Raw genomic sequence first — 21,155 nt, 5'->3', positions numbered from 1 at the left:
GCAACAGGTACCCGACTAAATAATAATTGAAGTTTGATAGCTATGAATATCTCCAATTGGAAGGACTAGTTGTATTACAGCTACATAAATAAAAAGGTATACCTACACCTCGCAAGCGGCGGAAATGCAAGTATTGTGGCTGAATACGCTGCAGCCGTACGTACATTACATACTATACTTGGATATATACCTACTACATTACGTAGGCAGGCGTATGGATTTTCTGAAGCTTTAGTCTGTCAATGGTGTTAGGAAAGGACAGAGTAGGTATAAAGTTAAATGCTACAGCTACAATTTTAGAAGTAATCTATCACTCACCTTCAAGTTTCATGCCGACATCCAGACACTTCTGAAATCGGCAAAAGGGACAGCGCTTCCTCTGTGTCTTGTCTATATGACAAGCTCGTTCTGCGACGCATGTGTACACCTTCTTATTTTGTACGGTCCGCTTGAAAAATCCTTTACATGACTCGCATGTGAGCAGGCCGTAGTGGTATCCACTGACTTTGTCTCCGCACACGGGACACAGTTCTTCGATGACATCCTTGGTGTCGGTCTGGTCGCACACCGCGCCGGTGGCCGGGAGGTAGGCCCCAGCCTCGCCGCCGGCGCCTGTGGGAAATAGATAAGAAGGATCCAAATTGGCGTATCCGAAAGATTGCTGCTCCGGCCCGCACTGGTAGGCGGCGCCTTGTGGAACATACTGTTGGGAAGTTCCCGAGGGCCCGCCGCCCGAACCCGAGCCTTCGGGTCCCGGGCTCAGATCGAACGGGGACATGTTGAGGGACATGAGGCCTGTCTGCTGGTCCATCGTCATACTCGGCCGCACGTAGCGGCTGTTTATTGCAAATCCTACCGGCGTTCAACCGCAACAACGTTTACACAGTCACCGAGTTCACTAGCGGTCTAGCCGCAACACTATCTGCCGTTTGCGGGCTGCACCTGTTCGAACACTATAGGTAGAGGCACGTTAATCCAGCACATGTTGTCGTACGCGAGTCTGGTCAAAAGTCCTTTTGGCGCCGGGCGCCGGTGTGTGTGGTAACCGTTCGCAAGTTTGAAGGCGCGCGCTCAATTACGATCGTCGCAAGTGTAAGTACAGACGGCGACACGCGTGCCACGCCGTGGACGTCCCGCGATCGACTGGCAGCCGGCGACAACGTCGCGCGTGCCGGCGCCTCCCGCATGCGCGCCCCGCCGCTACCCGCGAGCCCCCGCCCGCTCGCACAATGGAAAACGATTAGGAGCCCATGTAATAAGTGAAAGTGAGTCGGTGACCCACTTTCCCGCGATCCAGGTCTATGTTAGTGCGCGTTCGCGCGGTTGCGCCACCAGGCGGGCGGGGAGGGGCGCGGGGGGCGGCCCACTGACCCAGTTGCGCGCGGTGCCGCAGCAGGGCAGGGTTGCTGTGAGCGAGCTTGTGTTTATGTTCGCATCGTAATCGCTCTCGCTTGCAGCATGTCTACTGAAAAGTATCAGCGCCGGCGCAATCTGCCCAAACATCACATGCCATAAGGGTCTTGAGAGGATCCGATTTATGGGAAACCTGCATAACTATACTACCTCAACTCCGAAAAAAAAACCTTAATATAAGTATTTAAAGTATGTAACTAACATTTAAAGAACTATGCTTACGACACGAGAAAACTTAAATGTTGCTTTAGGTATAAGGTTCTATTTCTCTGTTTGTCGTCCAATGACGACAGCGTCACACTTAAAGTTTACGCTGTTAGTACGTCTGTCTAATACGTTGTAAGTAGATGTTTAAAAACGTCTGAATATTTTACACAATAGTTATGCATGCCATTTTTTTAAACAAGAACCATATAGGTACCAGAGATGCGATTTATTTGAAATACTTCTATTTAAAATGCAAATACAAAATGCAAAATACCTATTTTGTATTTTGCATTTAAATGCCTTTTAGTAAAAAACATTTTGTATTTTATTTGAAATACTTTTCGAGATGTATTTTGCATTTTTAATATTCATTTCAAAATGCAAAATACTTTGTGATTAAGTTTAGCCGTTAGCCAACATTACCAGTCAAACAAAATGAAATGAACGAATGACGCTTGTATTGCCGAATTTGACCGATAGAGGCGCCTGCTAGCGCCTGGCGCCAGCGCCAGGGGGCCGATTTTTGAAAGTCGGCCGCTCGATTTCGTGTATTTCGTTCAGCAATATCTCCACTACTAGGCATGTAAATTCTACTAATAGAATCAAAAACGAGTGGTCAATACCACTAAATTCACAATTTATATCGCTCGTATTTCAAAAATCAGCATCTCGCTGTTTTCCACCGATTTTCGAGTGACGAAATCGAGCGATCGAAATTCAAAAATCGGCCCCTGGTATTGTTAAAAAGCGTAATAAGTAATAAATAAAGACAGATGTTTTTTTTTTCACTTTTTAACAATACCAGTCCAGTTGTTATTAATAAAAGAAAAGTGTAATAATAATAAAATAAGAACTAGATGCACAATCAACCGAAATAAATGGCCACACAAGTCACAAAATGGAGCCATGGCTCTCTTTTCGTTAGTATAGTTTTTAGGGTTCCGTACCCAAAGGGTAAAAACGGGACCCTATTACTAAGACTCCGCTATCCGTCCGTCCGTCCGTCCGTCCGTCCGTCCGTCCGTCTGTCACCTGACTGTATCTCACGAACCGTGATAGCTATATTAGACAGTTGAAATTTTCACAGATGATGTATTTCTGTTGCCGCTATAACAACAAATACTAAAAACAGAATAAAATAAAGATTTAAGTGGGGCTCCCATACAACAAACGTGATTTTTAACCGAAGTTAAGCAACGCCCGGGGTCAGTACTTGGATGGGTGACCGTTTTTTTGCTTGTTTTGCTCTATTTTTTGTTGATGGTGCGGAACCCTCCGTGCGCGAGTCCGACTCGCACTTGGCCGGTTTTTTTACATTATTTTAAATGAGTATTATTTCCTTTATTTATTTCTCTTCTTAGGTTGGTTTTTTACAATATGTATATAAAATTAAAATATAAAATCACTTACAAAAACAATATAAAAAATATTATAAACACATTATAAAAAAAAGCAGCCAAGTGCGAGTCGGACTCGCCCATGAAGGGTTCCGTATTTAGGCGATTTAAGACATATAAAAAAAAACTACTTACTAGATCTCGTTCAAACCAATTTTCGGTGGAAGTTTACATGGTAATGTACATCATATATTTTTTTTAGTTTTATCATTCTCTTATTTTAGAAGTTACAGGGGGGGGGGACACACATTTTACCACTTTGGAAGTGTCTCTCGCGCAAACTATTCAGTTTAGAAAAAAATGATATTAGAAACCTCAATATCATTTTTGAAGACCTATCCATAGATACCCCACACGTATGGGTTTGATGAAAAAAAAATTTTTGAGTTTCAGTTCGAAGTATGGGGAACCCCAAAAATTTATTGTTTTTTTTTCTATTTTTGTGTGAAAATCTTAATGCGGTTCACAGAATACACTACTTACCAAGTTTCAACAGTATAGTTCTTATAGTTTCGGAGAAAAGTGGCTGTGACATACGGACGGACAGACAGACGGACAGACGGACAGACAGACAGACAGACAGACAGACATGACGAATCTATAAGGGTTCCGTTTTTTGCCATTTGACTACGGAACCCTAAAAATCTAACCTAGGGTGCCGCCAGCAGCGGGGCAAGGCCCAAGCTGCCGGTGGTCAGGGCCGCAGAGAGAGGATCCGACGGACTATTATTAATAACATAACAGAATTTATTGATACGCGTAATGATAAATATGACCAAAATGTCATGCATAAGGTGCCATGTTATTAGACGTTTTTGTTCGGCTCGGCATTGTGTCTCTATTTCTCATTATAAATACCTAACATAAATAAAAATATCTGAGATTTGGTCAAAAGGTATTTTATTTTGAAAAAGTATTTTGAAAATACCTATTTTGCATTTAGCATTTGAAATACAAAACTCAAAACTATTTGGTATTTTGCATTTGAAATAGTAAATCTGAAAAGTATTTTGCATTTTGTATTTAAATGCTTTTTTAAAACCATTTTGTACATCTCTGATAGGTACCAATTAGGGATGTACCGACTAGTCGCCGACTAGTCGGGAAAGCCGACTATCCGGCCACATTTGTAGTCGGCGATTAGTCGGCGACTAGTCGGCAAAAAAGGCCGATTAGTCGGCCTATTGTTAATTACAGAAAGCATGACATAAATAAAATAAAATGCCAATATTAATCAAATGTTACATGCCCAATTTTACTCTAATACGTATTTAGGGTACAAAATGAGCTTTTGTTCATATTAAATTCATGCATAGGTAATTATGTGGGTGTATCGTCGCAGTAGCACGGAACATCTTTCAGTTGATATTGAAAGCGCGACGACGCAAGGAGCAAAAAAAATGTTTTTCTAATGCATCCGAACTTGTATAAAACTACTACAGTTGCCATACGAATATAATCTTTATCGGGAAGTAACGATTATGAACTTGGCCGACTAATCGGCCATCCGAGCGCCGATTAGTCGGCAAGTCGGCTAGTCGGCCAAAACCATAGTCGGTACATCACTAGTACCAATGTATCATCTCATATATGTATCTTGCTCCAAAGTATACCTTGGACTAAGATAATCTCACTAACGGTTAAAGAATATTAAATTCTCGAAATTCAAGATTCAAGTAAGACTTGTGACAAGAATTTTATTACCTACTTGGGTCAAAACTTTTTTTTAAATAATGTGTTATTTGATACAAGAGAAGTATCTTGGCCCAAGATCGTTCAGAAATACAAGACATTTTATTTCTTGGAAAACGACATTTTCGTGTTTCCCTATATACAAAATTCGAAAAAGATCTTAAAACTTATAATACTACTTGGTTCAAGACCTTTGTGTAGGTAGGCAGGTAGGCACTACGTACCTACACTGTCCTACTCATTTTAACAGACTTCAATAAATGATACAGGCGGTTTGGTGCAACCGACTCTACTACCCGTACGACCTTTAAAGTAAGACAACATTAACGAAAGACCTTAATAATCTAGAAGCCGGGAACGGTTCCATCGAATGAAAATAAATTGGACTACATTTTCCACATGCTACAAGTACGAGTATGAACATCCTGCAAATTTCTACCTACGTACCTTACTTTAGTTCAAATTTAGGTATCCCAGAGCTTTGGAAAACTGACGTCCTTCCAATATTTTAATGGGATAGGACCATGGTATAATAATATACTCCGCCTGGTACTCTCTTCCGAGATTCGCGAATGACCTAACTGTCACTTGCCTACGTAATCATCCTGTTTACAGGTTCTCAAACTTTAAAATGTGGGAGAATTTTAATCAACGATGAAAATTATTTTAACGGCATTAATTTTAAGTTATTCATGTAGAAACATAGTAAAATAAAACAAATCTATACTGCACTTTTCACTCCTACTCTTACAGTTCCGAATAGAGCAGCCAACCATTTTCGTAACAAAACATTAATTACCAAGCTTAGGACGTGAAAAGTTTGGAAAACACTGCGACTGCTGACACTGAGCGAGAAGGAAATAACAATTAACACGCGTTCGACAAGGATGACGGTCAGGGACAAAATGGCGGATTGTCAAATGTGACAGCGCTATCCTGTGTTGCCAGTAGTGTAAACAGAATTACCCGAACGTCTGAAATTTCTTTAGTGAATCGGAAGATATTGCTAACGAATAATTAAAAATGACGTGTTATTGTAAAATTTAAGATAAAATACATATAAATGAAAATTATAAAATTATAAAGAAATATTTTAACTTATTAACCATAGATATAATGTACCCATGTAACATGTTATGTTGACATAAAGTGGCAATGTTATTGTGACGTAGGCAAGTGACACTCTGGGAAGAGAAGACCATGTTTTATTAGACCATGGATAGGACCTACAAATGTTCAAGAGTAGGTACACTTACGTAGAGGAGGTTCATCAGTTTCATCACATCATCAGTACTCGGAACGTTTGACCCATATTTAGTGTTTTGGAATATGGTTGGTTCGTACGACTTTATCTAGAAGTCATAAAACCGTAGTAAAGGAACCGCCCTTCTGGGCCAGTTCCGTTATACACCTTGTTTGGGGAAGAAAGGTCGGAAGAAATACTAAACCTTACACGTGAATAGAAAAAAATATGCCTGGTTTTTTTATGTGCTGCAACTTGCATGGTTGACATTTTAAGCTTTAGTAGGTACTTGTTTAGTTACATTAAGGCTGCTGCCGCTGCTGGCTGGTGATCACCGACAAAGCTTAGGTACCCTACCGTTAAACAACTCATCAAAGTATAAGGGCCAGTTTCACCCATCACAATTAACGAACTCTTCATCGATCGTCATTCAGCAGTGAACTTCATAGTTCACTTACAATAAAAATTACCTATCGAATGTTATAATGGTGCATACTGCATACGATTTGATGCAAGTAGCTTAAAGTCAAGACTATTCGGAAACGATTCGTTACTCTCAATGATGGTCAGGTCTAAGTGAAACTCATGTTATTGATGTAGGCTACGTATGTTATCAAAATTTTAAAATTGAAAAACTGAATGACCGCGTTAGTATCTAGAAAACAAAGCCACGATGCCGTCATTCAATTTTTAAACGAAATTACGATCTTGACCCGGTTCAGACCAAAATTTAGTCAACGGGCCATGAACGAACGAAGTGACTGTCTACGATAGCCTTGTAAAACACAGACACACAAACATGTGTTTAATGCAGTTAAAGACTTTAAAGAGTTAAAGTTGAAATACCTAACAGATTTGGAGATAAAAAAATTGAGGTCGCCCACGAAAAGAGTGAAGAAGAAAACCACATTCTTACTTGTGGCGGTTATGGTTAATGACTCAATGAGTTTCGATTTCATAACCGTGACTTGAATATGGAGTGAAAAAGCGATATGCACAAAGTATGTCATTTTCGCTATCACCCAGACGCCTCGGCCTCCATCGAAAGTAAGAGTACTCGGAGCCGCACGCGCAGCTTTCTTTGCACGGCTACGACGTCACACTTTCGCCACGCCCGGTGACGCGCCTTGATGTAATGGGTCGTAATACTCGTAATAGAACAGTAATAGGTGTGCCCACTCATGCGAGCAGATTACACTCGAGCTAAGCAGAGAAACTTGCGAGTTATCAGGACATTCAGGACTAAACAAACAGTAAGTGTTCACTGGCACGTCAAAAACATTTTGTAATTGTGTTGTTTTTTGAATATGTGTATTTATTAAATGATTAGTGATGCATCAAATACCAATATTCGTAGAGTCAGACCGAGAAGTCTGCAGCGATTTTGATAGCCCACGCAGTGCAAGTGTCATTTTAAACGTCAAACTTCTATGAATTTATGACGTGTAAATAACACTTGCACTGCGTAGGATATCAAAATCGCTGCACACTTTTCTTGGTCTAACTCTATTCGCCGAATATTAAAAAGATTTTCGTATATTTTTATCGGTGCTCATTTCTAACTTATTTAATCACTAATTATTTATCATAAAGTCTTAAACTGAAAATCATAGCGTTGCAAGTTTTAACGGATTAAAATTAATAACATTATTTACGTATTACATTTAAAATCAGCGTTCTGCCAGCTAGCCTTGAAAAATAATCCAACATGTGCGTTGTATTTGTATCTAAACACGCGAGAGCGTACGTTACCCTTTGGGTACGGAACCCTAAAAAACACCCTAAAAATGTCAAGAGAGAGGACGGGTACAAATTATCGTCAACCACGTCAAATGTTGAAACCAGGAATCAAATCAATCTATCTTCGGACCAGTGCACGGATATTGTGAGAGTTGTGTGTCGTGCACATTACAATAAGCATTAAACATACTCGTAAACAAGCAGACTCAATTTCTTTGTCTACCCTGAACATTTCTTAAATTAATTTCGGGTAATTTAGTGTGTAACTGTGTACGTATAGTTATACTCGTAGGTCACCATATACCTATAAATCTCCCTTGACTTTCTGCTGGGACGGGACGTCAGTCATCCGTGACCATGACCACTGACCACAGCTGGTGCAAAAGTCGGATTTAAGATAATAAATTATGAAATTATATCGCGGTAGACCCGTTCATATCATTAAATATATACAATTAGTTATGATACACTTTTTGTGATGTCACGTAAACGGTCCTGGCAGCGGTACATACCTAATGAGCCTATAATAAGTACGTCTTGGATAGGTACGACTCCCGCAACTGATCTTGTTAGTTATCAGAACGATAACGTTTAATCATTCAGTGCAGCTGCATCTGTAGGGGCAGGGCAGGGCACCGGCGGCGGCGGGCGGCCTAGCCCTCTCGTTGAGCGAAGTCCGAGGGGTGTTTTTGGATTTCGGGTCAAGTGCAGTAGGCAACTGGGTCAGTAGGAATCCCTCGCTTCCGTGATAGATACACAGGTCAAGGTTTTTTGTACGATTTATGTGGGATACTATCAACTTGATCCCGCCAAGATCAAAATGAGGATTAGGTTAGGTTAGGGTAGAGAATTTAACTATTTACAGTACATAGGTGAGTTCGTACGAAACCCTCGGAGCACGAATCTAACTCGCACTTGGTAGTTTTTTAATAACTAGGTATTTAGGTAAGTGTTATTTTTCAGTGTTGTAAAAAATGCGCCTTTTTACTGCAAGTACTCACCTATAAAACTTTATAAGCCTCAATTAGTCAATTTATGTTTAAGGTATAAATACGTACCCTAATCAAAATGACAGATTACAACAAATGATTTATAGTTAATTGTGGCTTGTAGTGCGTTTATGAACAACGCCAAAAATAAATAACAAACAACGTTGGGTATGACTGTACTAAACACGAGATGACGAGTAACCTATACCTGTTATTAATTAAGAGTATTCTTTTCATAATATACGTAAGCCAATAAATTGCAAGTGGATTGCTTCATACAATCTTGACCCTTGATATTTTTGTGCTGAAAGTCGCATAGCATTATTTTTAATGGTCGTGGCTTTGAATATTATGAAATATGCAATACACATACGTTTATGAAGGCAAATTTACTTAATTTTGTACCCAATATTTTCAACTAAGGACTAATAACATGTTGTAATAGTTGATTGATTCACTTACTTTTTTCGCATTTAAGGGCCACTTGCACCATCCCACTAAAGGATGACTCACGTTAAACCAGGCCGTGTCCGGGCCGGAGCTTCCGGAGCTTCGTTTTCTTTAGAAAGCATCACGTGATTACCCGTCATCTGTCATAGAAAAGTAAGCGCCGGAAGCTCCGGCCCGGTCTAACGTGAGTCATCCTTAACCCGGGGTTAAGCGGTTAAACCTTTAACCCAATGTAAAATTGTACTGGTAACCATGGTAACTCCAGGTTTAACCCCGGGTTAGTGGAATGGTGCAAGTGGCACTAAGTGAGTAGAATTTGTAGATGCCAATACCACAAACAGTAAACAAACCGCCATGATGCACCATGCATGTCATTCATATTTGGTGCCATGTCGTATTAAGGTGCCTTAGGTTCAGAGAGCGGAGTTTTTGAACCGTACCGTGATCTAAAGATCACAAATATCACTAAACGGTTGCCAAAATTTTAATTAGCAATCTTGAGGATTTTCTCTAGTGACCTCATCGATTGGAATACAGATTTTTGACTTTCGCGCAATATAGAAGAAATCAAGAACTTAGTTCTAAACTAAAAAGGACTTTTTACAATTTATGCACAAAACCAATATATGAAAATTGCTTCTAAAAATGGGTTATATTATTTTAGAGGGAAGGGACTACTCGATTACTTTTTATAATACCCTTGAGACCGTGCGTGTTGGAGGGACTGCCATCTCGTGACCTGAATCGAAAGCGAAAACAATTCACGCTTCTAAGCAGGTGCTGCCCCCAACACATCACACTGACACTTTTTCACATAGTAGTGTCTGCCATCCAGTAGCTTAAATCTAAAAATAGAAACTTGACATAATGCTTCGCGCTAATAAATAGGAGGCTTCTGTGCCGCCGTCTACAGTTCATGCACGCTCCCTATAGGATCACTCGTGCGTCTGTCTGTCCGACCCCCCTTTATCTCCGAAACGAACGGGTCTAAAATTCAGAAAAAAATACACAAAATAGTTATTTACCTATTAGATGACAGGAAAACGTATTAGAAATGTGCAGTCAAGCGTAAGTCGGACTTAATGTACGGAACCCTTGGAACGCGAACCGACTCGCACTTGGCCGGTTTTTGACAAAATTAAATTAAATTAAATTAAATTAAAGATACCATCATAAGCAATAAGATGTACCTACTGTTAACAATTAATTAAGCAATTGCCTAAGTAGCTAAGTTTACCCATCTATGTTTTAAGGGAGTTCCCTCTGCCAACAAACTGTCCTGCAGTTTGGCAGAAGAAAAAAATATGTATGTTAGGGTTTATTTCATCTGAATAAACGATTTTTTTTTTTTTTTTTTTTTTTTTTTTTGTTGAAAAATTCCTAAATATTGTTACTTTCATAAAATCATAATAAGAAAAAAATCTTTGCCTGTACGAATTTGTCGAGTTAAGAGTTAACCCAGTTCGTCCTAATTGAAGGATCGATATTATCTTTCATCGAGCGAACGTTAAAAAGGCCATACTCGTTTAGGCGTCTACGGTGATTCGTAGGTAACTAACTCATTATTTGTCCTTTATTTCCGACTGGTTAACGTGCCCCATCCTAACCTATTTAGTATTTAAAATACTTATATACGAGGGGTATTCAAAATATTCTCGGTATGAGAATGAAAACAAACAAGTACGAAAAGTTTGATATTTTTATTTTTCAATATACTCCCCCCCTATGTTCATACACTTAAAAGATCGATCAATTATTTTTTTTAATCCCTCGTAAAAATATTTTTTATCTTTCGTGTAAAAATGCTCCTCCACTGCCGCCTTCAATGCTTCATCGTCAGAAAATTTATTTCCACGCAGATCCTTTTTAAGATTGGGGAGCAAAAAGAAGTCGCTGGGGGCTAAGTCCGGACTATACGGTGGGTGAGTAACAGTTTTAAACCCACGTTCAACAATAGCTGCCTTGGCAATATGAGCAGTATGGACGGGGGCGTTGTCATGCAGAAGCAGAATACCTTTGGTTAACTTTCCTCGCCTCTTTTCTTTAATTACATTACATCCTTTAATTGACGTAGAATGTTAGCGTAGTACTGTCCTGTGATATTTACACCTTTTTCTTTATAATCGATTAGTAATACTCCTTCACAATCCCAAAATATCGTGGCCATGACCTTGCCAGCTGAAGGGATGACCTTCAACTTCTTGGGATGAGCTGAACCCTTAATGTGCCACTGCATGGACTCTTGTTTACTCTCTGGGTCATAATGATGAACCCAGGTTTCATCTCCAGTAACTATTCTTTGCAGCACCTCATCAGGATTTTCACCGCACAGGTCAATAAAATCGGAACAACAAGCTACACGCATGTCTTTTTGAAGCCGAGTCAGCATTCGCGGAACCCATCTTGCACTTACTTTTGACATATTAAGATGGTCATGTATAATATCATGTACGGTACCAATAGAGAGATTGGTTACTTGTGCTATAGATTTTACCTTCACTCGACCATCTTCCAATATAAGTTTTTCCACTTTATCAATATTTTCTTGTGAAGTAGCTACTACAGGCCGGCCAGGTCTAGGGTCATCTTCAATACTCTCCCTTCCGCGTTTAAACTCGCTTGACCACTTTTGAATGGTAGATAAAGAAGGAGCAGACTCACGGTAAACACAATCCATTTCCTCTTTTATGGTTTTTTGATTTTTACCCTGTTTTGTCAAGAATTTTATCACGCATCGATGTTCTAATTTAGTTAACATTGTCAATTCGCACAGGATGTTCATGTTTGTTCAGCAATTGCAGAAAAACAAAAGACTATCTCGGTTCGAATTATACTTTTTTTTAATGTCAATGAATAAACCTTAGCGGCCAGTAACGAAAGAAATTTTAGAAGAGGTCGTAAGATATCAATACCGAGAATATTTTGAACGCCCCTCGTATGTATTACTTAAAAATCTGTTAGCCGTGCCGTGGTAACACATAATTTAAATTGACCGAGTAGTTTCTCACAGTGGACTATTTACAGTCAGCAATCACTACAATATGTCAGTATAATAGGAAACGGACATGCGGTGACGCTAATGAGTAGAGATGCCCCGAATAGTGGTTTTGGCCGAATACCGAATATTCGGCCACTCTCTCGGCCGAATACCGAATATTCGGCATGAGATGCGAACATTGTGGGGTCACAATTATTATGAAAACTATTCGCCTACAAAGCACAATGTTTGCCAAGATATATTTTTTGTAAAACAAAACTAATGAATGTAGTTAGAGTCAGTCAAATCAGACCCATGATAAAAATAAAATATTTCATAATCAACAAATGTTTTAAAAAGTACCCCTTCCTATATAACAACTCTCCAATAATACTTTTTTCTCAAAAATGGACGGCAAAGTCGACGTTGCCGGTTAAAAAATAGGCCACGAAGTGCGTAGTTTATGGTCACTCAATAAATTAAAAAGTTAAAAACATTGCAGTCTCGATTTCGGGACTGCAATGTTGCATACAAATACCATTATTTAACGAGTTACAAACTTTTTAAAACTTTAAATGGCCATATCAAATGAAGGCATAGGTCCATTAAACAGCCAAACAGATGATCAGCACTTATTATTATAATGTTGGTACCGCGACTATTTAGGTGTCTCAAATACGTTTGCGTATTTTCGGCAGAAAAAAAATACACTTTTTTTTAAAGGCGGCAAGCATATCTTTTTAATGGATTTACTTTTTTCTGTGAAAACTAGAACGTTGCTTCTGTAAAATATTTCTATTTCTTGCACCATTTTTGAGAAAAGCACTATATATGACTCGGCTGGAAGGCTACTTGCTGGCTTCGGATTCAATTAAACGGACTCCCAAGGTCGTCCGTTTAAAACGAATCCTCAGCCTGCATACTTGCTACTACTGCTACTTCCGAACCTCGACAATAATGTAGTATTAAATATACCTAATTTTTGTTTTTTTTGTGTTAATTTTCTTTTTAGTTAGGGGCAACAGATATTCGGTATTCGGCCGAATAGCGAATAGCAGGCAACATTCGGCCGAATACCGAATATTCGGCAGAGGCCGAATAGTTGCCGAATATTTGTGGCATCTCTACTAATGAGTAAACTAACTATGCGAATCTATACGATTAAGGAATCGTGTATTTTTCTATAAGTAGTTTCTATACCCTATAATATAGGGTATATAAACTATAGGGCCTATATCAGCCATTCTCAAAGTGTGTTCCGCGGAACCCTAGGGTTCCGCGACACCCCTCTAGGGGTTCGGCAAGAATTTAGAATCATGCTTATTACTAAAAAAATACACTTCTAAAAACTATTGTTTTATTGTAGGGTTCCATCAAGTATTTCGCTTTCCAAAAGCAGTTCCGTCCAAAAAAAAGATTGAGAACCGCTTCCCTATATATTTGAGGTTTGTGTAGCATCTTGGTAATTGGTATCCTATCCTCTTCTCCTCAGAGGTTACACGTTTTTGACAGTTGCCTGAGTTCGGCAATTCGGCATCCCTTCCTTCCGATCGCGGAGAGCCCGCCTCCGATCGCGATGGATGGAGGATGGAGGGATGCCATCGCGAAAGGTCGCGAAATTCACGACAACGCATGGTTCCAAGACCTTGCCCGAAAACGCGCAGAGACACAATCCACCTGTTGGTACTGCCGACATGGCTCCCTGCTTCAGCTGCCACAAATGCCCACGAGAGACGTTCATCGCTTACAGACGCTGCATAAATCATCTGTCAAGATGTTAAAGGCCTGATGATGATGATGACAATTCTCCTCGAAAACGCGGAAAGATTACCCTTGTAACTAAACTGTAAATATATTATGTATACGAGTATGTATGTAACGTATGTATATGTACATGAACATAAACCCACAATCCACGTTTTCTATTTCTAGTTTATAAACTCGTGCGCAAAATCCTATTAGACCATTGACATAGATATCGAGATTTAGTACCTACGTCTATTGCTCGGATTTATAGGTTTCGGTACAAGGGAAAAGAGAACATCCACTGTAACTTGAGCTCTACGTATATGATGGTAACCATGGCAACCAGTGGGCTTGCATGCAAGTCTAACCCTCAAGACGTAAAGATAATTTTATTTATTTAGCCAATTATTATTTAGCCTGTTATTTTAATAGTACATTATTGTCGAGGTTCGGTAGTAGCTACTTGCAGGCTGAGGATTCGTTTTAAACGGACGACCTTGGGAGTCCGTTTAATTGAATCCGAAGCCAGCAAGTAGCCTTCCAGCCGAGTCATATATAGTGCTTTTCTTTAAAATGGTGCAAGAAATAGAAATATTTTACACAAGCAACGTTCTAATTTTCACAGAAAAAAGTAAAACCATGCTTGCCGCCTTTAAAAAAAGTGTATTTTTCTGCTGAAAATACGCCAACGTATTTGAGACACCTAAATAGTCGCGGTACCAACATTATAATAATAAGTGCTGATCATCTTTTTGGCTGTTTAATGGACCTATGCCTTCATTTGATATGGCCATTTAAAAATTTAAAAAGTTTAGAATTCGTTAAATAATGGAATTTGTATGCAACATTGCAGTCCCGAAATCGAGACTGCAATGTTTTTAACTTTTTAATTTTTTGAATGACCATAAACTACGCACTTCGCGACCTATTTTTTAACCGTCAACGTCGACTTTGCCGTCCATTTTTGAGAAAATATTTTACGTCACCCTAGCTAGGCCCGTAAGTGGGATTTTCTCCCCGCTCTTCCTGGCCAAGGCAAGACGTAAAACTTTAGACAAACCACGGGCGGTCATTCGTAAAGCCCCAGATCGCATATATTTATAACACCTGCGATCTAGAGATTTCACGAATTCACCTCCCTAGATATGTAATGTACTATTTCATTTCTCGTGCCCTGAAAGAACCCGATCATTGTTGTTCTAAAAGGTGTGCATTTAACTTTCCAAGAGCGATTATTTTCAGTTTTTAAAGATATCAATTGAAATTTGGTTTTAAATGGATGTGTCCCCATTTCATAAATAACGATTTTTTTACCTAAATGGTTAATTGAAAGTACCCTCGAGAAACAGTATAAAAACTTATACTAGGTCATGTTTTTTTAAAATGACATGCATTTTACTTTCCTCGCATTCGAAAAGAAAAGTAGAGTGTTTAACTCGGGTGAAAGGCATCATTTCAGCCTCGGACTATTGGCGCTTTCACTATGTTCGAGCACCAAACTACCACGGCAGAAATTAGTGCCTTTCACCCCTTAGTTAATAATCTACTATATGAGACTTGTAAAATTAAACCCTCGAATTTTAACTTTTTTTTTGATGCCATCAGCTGTAAAAGTGCATGGCAAATTTATCATTGAATTCATTCATAATTTCTCCATGCAATTTCGCAGCTCACTGCACCAGTTGCATAGAATGCTATTATTCTATAACATAATCCGAAAAAAAAATAGAAGTAGGTATAAAGAAGAGTCGTACGTAGCTCGACTATCGAATCGGAGGTATACGTTATTTATAATTAGAAATTCTTGCAAAGAATTGAAGAGCGGTGATTTTTACTATTTGTTAAAGTTTTGACTCGTAGAGTGCAATTCGTGTGTACCAATAAGCGCAAGCGATCGTATCATATCAATATTAAAACAATAACATACCTACATTAAAGCCTCAATACCGCTCCGCTTTCTGTGACCAGAATATTATCCTTTAGCGTGAAATAAAAAAATATAATGTAGGTACTTGATATATAAATATTACAAAATATTATAAAAATATTAAATACTTTATTTTTAAATGTACCTAATTAACAACAGAATATAATCGTAAATATTTACTTTAGAGACGTAAAAGCAGTCCATGTGTCACTATCACTTTAAATAAATATGGCTTACGTAGTAAGTACATATTTATTATCATAAGCTAAGTTTTGCTGATTATATTTGAACTTTTTTTACAGTAAGTACATATGGTGCTAATTTACCGCCCTAGTGCGGTAACTAGCACTATACGTGCGTATGTAAAAAATTAAAAGGGCCATATGTACTGTAAAATATTGTACAATACACGTGAGAATAGGTAATTTATTTTTCTCAAACATGCAATGAAATGTCGTCGCTCCGGGCGTTATATCAGGCTTCGAAGTATCACGTTTAGGGCGGAGCAACTCCAGAGAACTGTAAAGGAATTTCATACGAAATTGAAGGCCTAGGCCGGGAAGTAATTTTTTTTAAAATTCTAATGTAAACATGGGGTCTGTGTCCATGAACAGACTAAACAGCCGAATTATATTTTTTTTTTATATTTTTGGTGAATGAATGGTTATCGGACCAAAATATCCGTGTTAACGCCTGTTATACACGAACGTCCTGATATTAAGAATACGAATCTGTATGATTCAATGTGTAGATGAATAAATTTAAAATTTTGTCTATACGTAAGTCACCAGAGACCATAGACAATATTTAAAATCCTCTGCATTTATTTTATTTATAGAAATTGAGATTCTTATTATCAGATTGTGTATAATGGCCCTAATAAGGTCTATTCGAACACTACACACGCGAAATACGGACGACTTCCGTAAAAAAAAACAATTATGGCGTGATTGGAAGAAAAATTAAAAAACTTTTGTTGTGAAGTTGGATTTTTATTATAAAGATTATAAATTTGTTTTTTTGAGTGGTGTATTTTTTTATTTCATTGCATGTTTGAGAAAAGCACTATACATGCCTAGCCGTGAAAAGGTCTTGCCGGCTTCGTATCACTATCCGGCCTCCCTACGGTCGGCCGGCTATACCTACTCACCCGGCAAGCCCTTCTTTCCCGGCGTCTGCAGTAATGTACTATTACTACTCTAAAGGTTGAGTCCTAGTTCTTAAATCATATTTGCGTATACTTACAAATAAAATATCAAAATGTGCTGATCTGAAACATTACTGCATGCCAGCAAAACGTACTCTTAACAAAAACTATAGATACCGATTTCGCACATAACTATTAAATAATCATGAATGGAAATTCTATGTGTCTACATTGTATTTTAAAAGTCCTGAATATTTTAACGTGAAACTGCCCAGAGGCTTTGTTCTTATTCAGAATATTAAATGAAGTTTCAGCAGTGTTTTCTCTTTGGAAATAGGTCACAGTTGCGTAGCTGCGTTTCACAATGCAATGTTTCTACGCGAGGCTGTTGTCGTTCCAACTTGGATATGGTATTGATATCCTTCAAGGCAAGATAGATACGGTACGTGTACCCACATGTCAGTAAACTTGTTATTTTCCCTGTAAACTGAAAAAGTTACGTGACCTATTAGTAGATCGGCATTTTGTCTAATAGTCTTCTAGAAATAGATTTTCGCTCAAGTCATAATCGGGTATGGGTATATTTGGTATCAGTGAATTCAGTATGAATTATGATGGCCTGAACACAAATACATATTATAAATATACTGGTATTCAACTTGATGTGTGTACTTTTCTTATTTTTTTATATATGTATCTGGTTAATTATTTTTATACTTACATAATAAAGAAGATATTGATATTGAACATATAAATGACAGTCATTTTGCTATACAATTTTGAATAATAATAGTCATTTTACTCATTATTAATTTAGAGCAGTTCAAAGTCAACTCTGGATTGTGAAATCTTTTCATGAACGTTTTATAATAATTTGTTATAGTATGTTATTTATTTGTAATCTAGGTACTCACAAAGCCCTTTAATTTCATACCCCACATGGTATGTATAAAGAAAATGAAATGAAAAACCTTTGTACCGTCGTGTATCTGCAAATTTAAATAAGATATTTATTTGTTATCATTACTATCAGTCACATTCTTATTGCTGTTCATCTTACAAGATACATCAAGTCAGTCGGGGAGAACTAAAAAACCTTTATTTATTGAGGTCATGCTCATACGACATCGGTCACATCGGTCGCCTCACTGGACTGTACGGACTATACGAGATTCACACAAGTTTTCTTGGGTGTGTCCATTGCATTTACAATATGACAGACTGACGACTGACGACAGTGAAACTATGCGACAGTGTATCAATCGCAACAAACTTTGCAAAGTTAATTATTTAGCCAAGCGTGGTAGCTGACGTAGATATATTGGTTTTAATTTAAGAAGTTAAGCAAAACTTAAATTATTGCGATAACAACTGCAGCTTAGGCAAAATCCCTGCGTAAAAATCTCAGTAATCGGTTCGTTCGTGACATTTTCCTCCTCCAAATCCTAACCAATCGTAACAAAATTTTGGGAACGAAATGAGGAAGAAATTATCTGTGTACGATCGTTTTGATTATTGCACCTATTGTGGCCGATTTTGTATGCTAGGCGTCTGTTTACGGCGCATTTTTTGGCCGTTTTTAGCGCTGTTTGAAGTTACCTAGTTCTTATAAAAAAGCAAAATGTACAGACAAAATGTATAGGTAATGGTAATATTGAACTCATTTATGAAAAAATATTCATCAAGAGCCAAAATCCAGAGAGGAAAATGTCGAGAACGTTTGTATGGAAAAATGACCACTAATGTTTCCTCTTAAGCTATAACGACAAAAGCATATATCCACGTCGCAGTGTGCGCCCGGCGTGAATCATGTGACTGTCAAGTGTCAATCAATATTCGTTCGTTGTGAAAACAAAAACATACCTACTGTTAAGCCCGAACACAATTGCACAGTAGTATGAATTAGCATAAATCCATCAGATGCGATACGCATAACTTTGCACAACATTAAGCATATTTAGGTGCTGACCTACTTTTTTATCAAAGCTGGTGTTGATACGACGCGAACACATGGCACACACGCGCAGCGCGTACCTACGAGAACACTGTCGTGCGAAACAATAGGTCATATGTATTACAGTACCGTAGTACATTTATGTCGGTTTAGAGTACTACTTCACACAATACACCTGTGCAATCACACACACAACTATGCGCTACAAATAAACATTTACACACAATTGTGGTTACAAATTTAACTTATCAAGTTATCAACACTTTAATAACGATAAGATTGAAGATTTAGTTGGAGATGTATGTATAATACCTACTTATCGTCAATACTGTTTCATTGAGTGACGAAACAATGGATGTAGTACACATTACAATATTCGCCCTTGTTTATTAATTAGTGTAACTGATTTATTCGTTAATATCGGAAATTTAGTTTTTTTTTTAACTTTTAACTATATCTAGTTTAATGTCTAATAAACTTAGACATAAAATAAATCTCTAAGTACACAAGATTAAACAACCATTTTTTTGTTCCATGACAAGTTTCATGCTTTCTGCCCCTTGGAAGTGGAACCACTCATACTTTAGATTAGAATTTTGATAGGACCTGGGGTATAACCGCGAAAATCGAAGTTCGCAAATTGCGGGGATCTTTCTCTTTCACTCTCATTGAGACGTAATTAGAGTGACAGAGAAAAATGCCCGCAATTGACGAACTTCGATTTTCGCTAAGATACGGCTTTTTACCCTTTAGCGCCACTTGCACTATTCCACTAACCCGGTACAATTTGACACTGGGTTAACTGTTTAACCGCTTAAGCCTGGGTTATAATGGGATAGCGCCAGTGGCCCTTATAGAGAGTTTGACCGCACACAGCCTGCCATCGCCGATGACCATGCGTTCCAATAAGGTTTAATATTATATATTTAATATTATATATAGGGCTTATTATTAACCGGGCAACTAAAATATTAAACAGGAGCTTTCATTGGGCATATAATAATATAATTTGGCTGTGAATTAATATTTTAGCGCCAAAAAATATATTTTAGCCTCAAATATAAGCATTATATTATTAAAAAAACTGGCAGCAAAATCAACCACCCAAAAAAATTATAGGGAACTTAAAGTGATAGATTGGCGACTAAAATAATAAATTGGCAACTAATATTGTAAAGCGATCATAAAATTTAGTTGTCATCTAGTTGTTCACACCTAAGTAATCAACTAATCATAACTGAGCATATCGTTTCAGCTAGGTAGTATTTTAATACGAAAGCAGTTAAATTTAATGAATATAGGTCACTTTTTACACAAAACACCTCAAATTAATTTACCAATACGCAATGGTCAGTATATTTATAGTCGAAATTTCTAATCATGAAACGCCTAATGGCCATTATACCATTAGATCTTTAAATTTTTAATTACTCATTTCAATAGTTACCACTGTGTTCTGCTATGCGTTCGCTGGTTCTGCTAGAGTCAACAGATAGGTGCGACGACGAGCGAAGCGAGGAGGAGCATGTTAGGTTGACCGTGTAATGACCAAACAAAATATTTTAAAAGGACTTCATTTTTAGGGTTCCGTAGCCAAATGGCAAAAAACGGAACCCTTATAGATTCGTCATGTCTGTCTGTCTGTCTGTCTGTCTGTCTGTCCGTCTGTCCGTCTGTCCGTCTGTCTGTCCGTCCGTATGTCACAGCCACTTTTCTCCGAAACTATAAGAACTATACTGTTGAAACTTGGTAAGTAGATGTATTCTGTGAACCGCATTAAGATTTTTACACAAAAATAGAAAAAAAACAATAAATTTTTGGGGTTCCCCATACTTCGAACTGAAACTCAAAAATTTTTTTTTCATCAAACCCATACGTGTGGGGTATCTATGGATAGGTCTTCAAAAATGATATTGAGGTTTCTAATATCATTTTTTTCTAAACTGAATAGTTTGCGCGAGAGACACTTCCAAAGTGGTAAAATGTGTGTCCCCCCCCCTGTAACTTCTAAAATAAGAGAATGATAAAACTAAAAAAAATATATGATGTAGATTACCATGTAAACTTCCACCAAAAATTGGTTTGAGCGAGATCTAGTAAGTAGTTTTTTTTTATACGTCATAAATCGCCTAAATACGGAACCCTTCGTGGGCGAGTCCGACTCGCACTTGGCCGCTTTTTTTTTTAATTAATAGATAGCCGTTTTCTTTTTAAAATGTGCTTCATAAATGGTTTCCAATATATTAATTCAGTTGCCAAATAAATACTTGGTA

At 38.0% G+C, this 21,155-nt stretch overlaps 1 protein-coding gene across 6 annotated transcripts in view; it reads right to left on the bottom strand.

The window, feature by feature from the left end:
* LOC134661331 (nuclear hormone receptor FTZ-F1) overlaps positions 1-21,155 on the bottom strand; it is a 104,474-nt gene that overhangs the window by 35,838 nt on the left and 47,481 nt on the right. For 4 of the 6 annotated variants that reach the window (XM_063517347.1, XM_063517349.1, XM_063517350.1 and 1 more), the window contains exon 1: positions 319-1,574. The exons of 1 other annotated variant lie outside the window; for it this stretch is intronic. In XM_063517347.1, the coding sequence (XP_063373417.1) occupies positions 319-817 (499 nt within the window). In that variant the 5' untranslated portion in view covers positions 818-1,574. Of the gene's footprint in view, positions 1-318; positions 1,575-21,155 lie in introns of those variants that run through there. One more of the 6 variants, XM_063517348.1, reaches the window with a different exon arrangement.

This window comes from Cydia amplana, chromosome Z (genome assembly GCF_948474715.1).
Source record: "Cydia amplana chromosome Z, ilCydAmpl1.1, whole genome shotgun sequence".
Taxonomy (NCBI): domain Eukaryota; kingdom Metazoa; phylum Arthropoda; class Insecta; order Lepidoptera; family Tortricidae; genus Cydia; species Cydia amplana.
The sequence above is the reverse complement of the archived record's forward strand: the minus strand, read 5'-3'. Positions and strand labels throughout refer to the sequence as shown.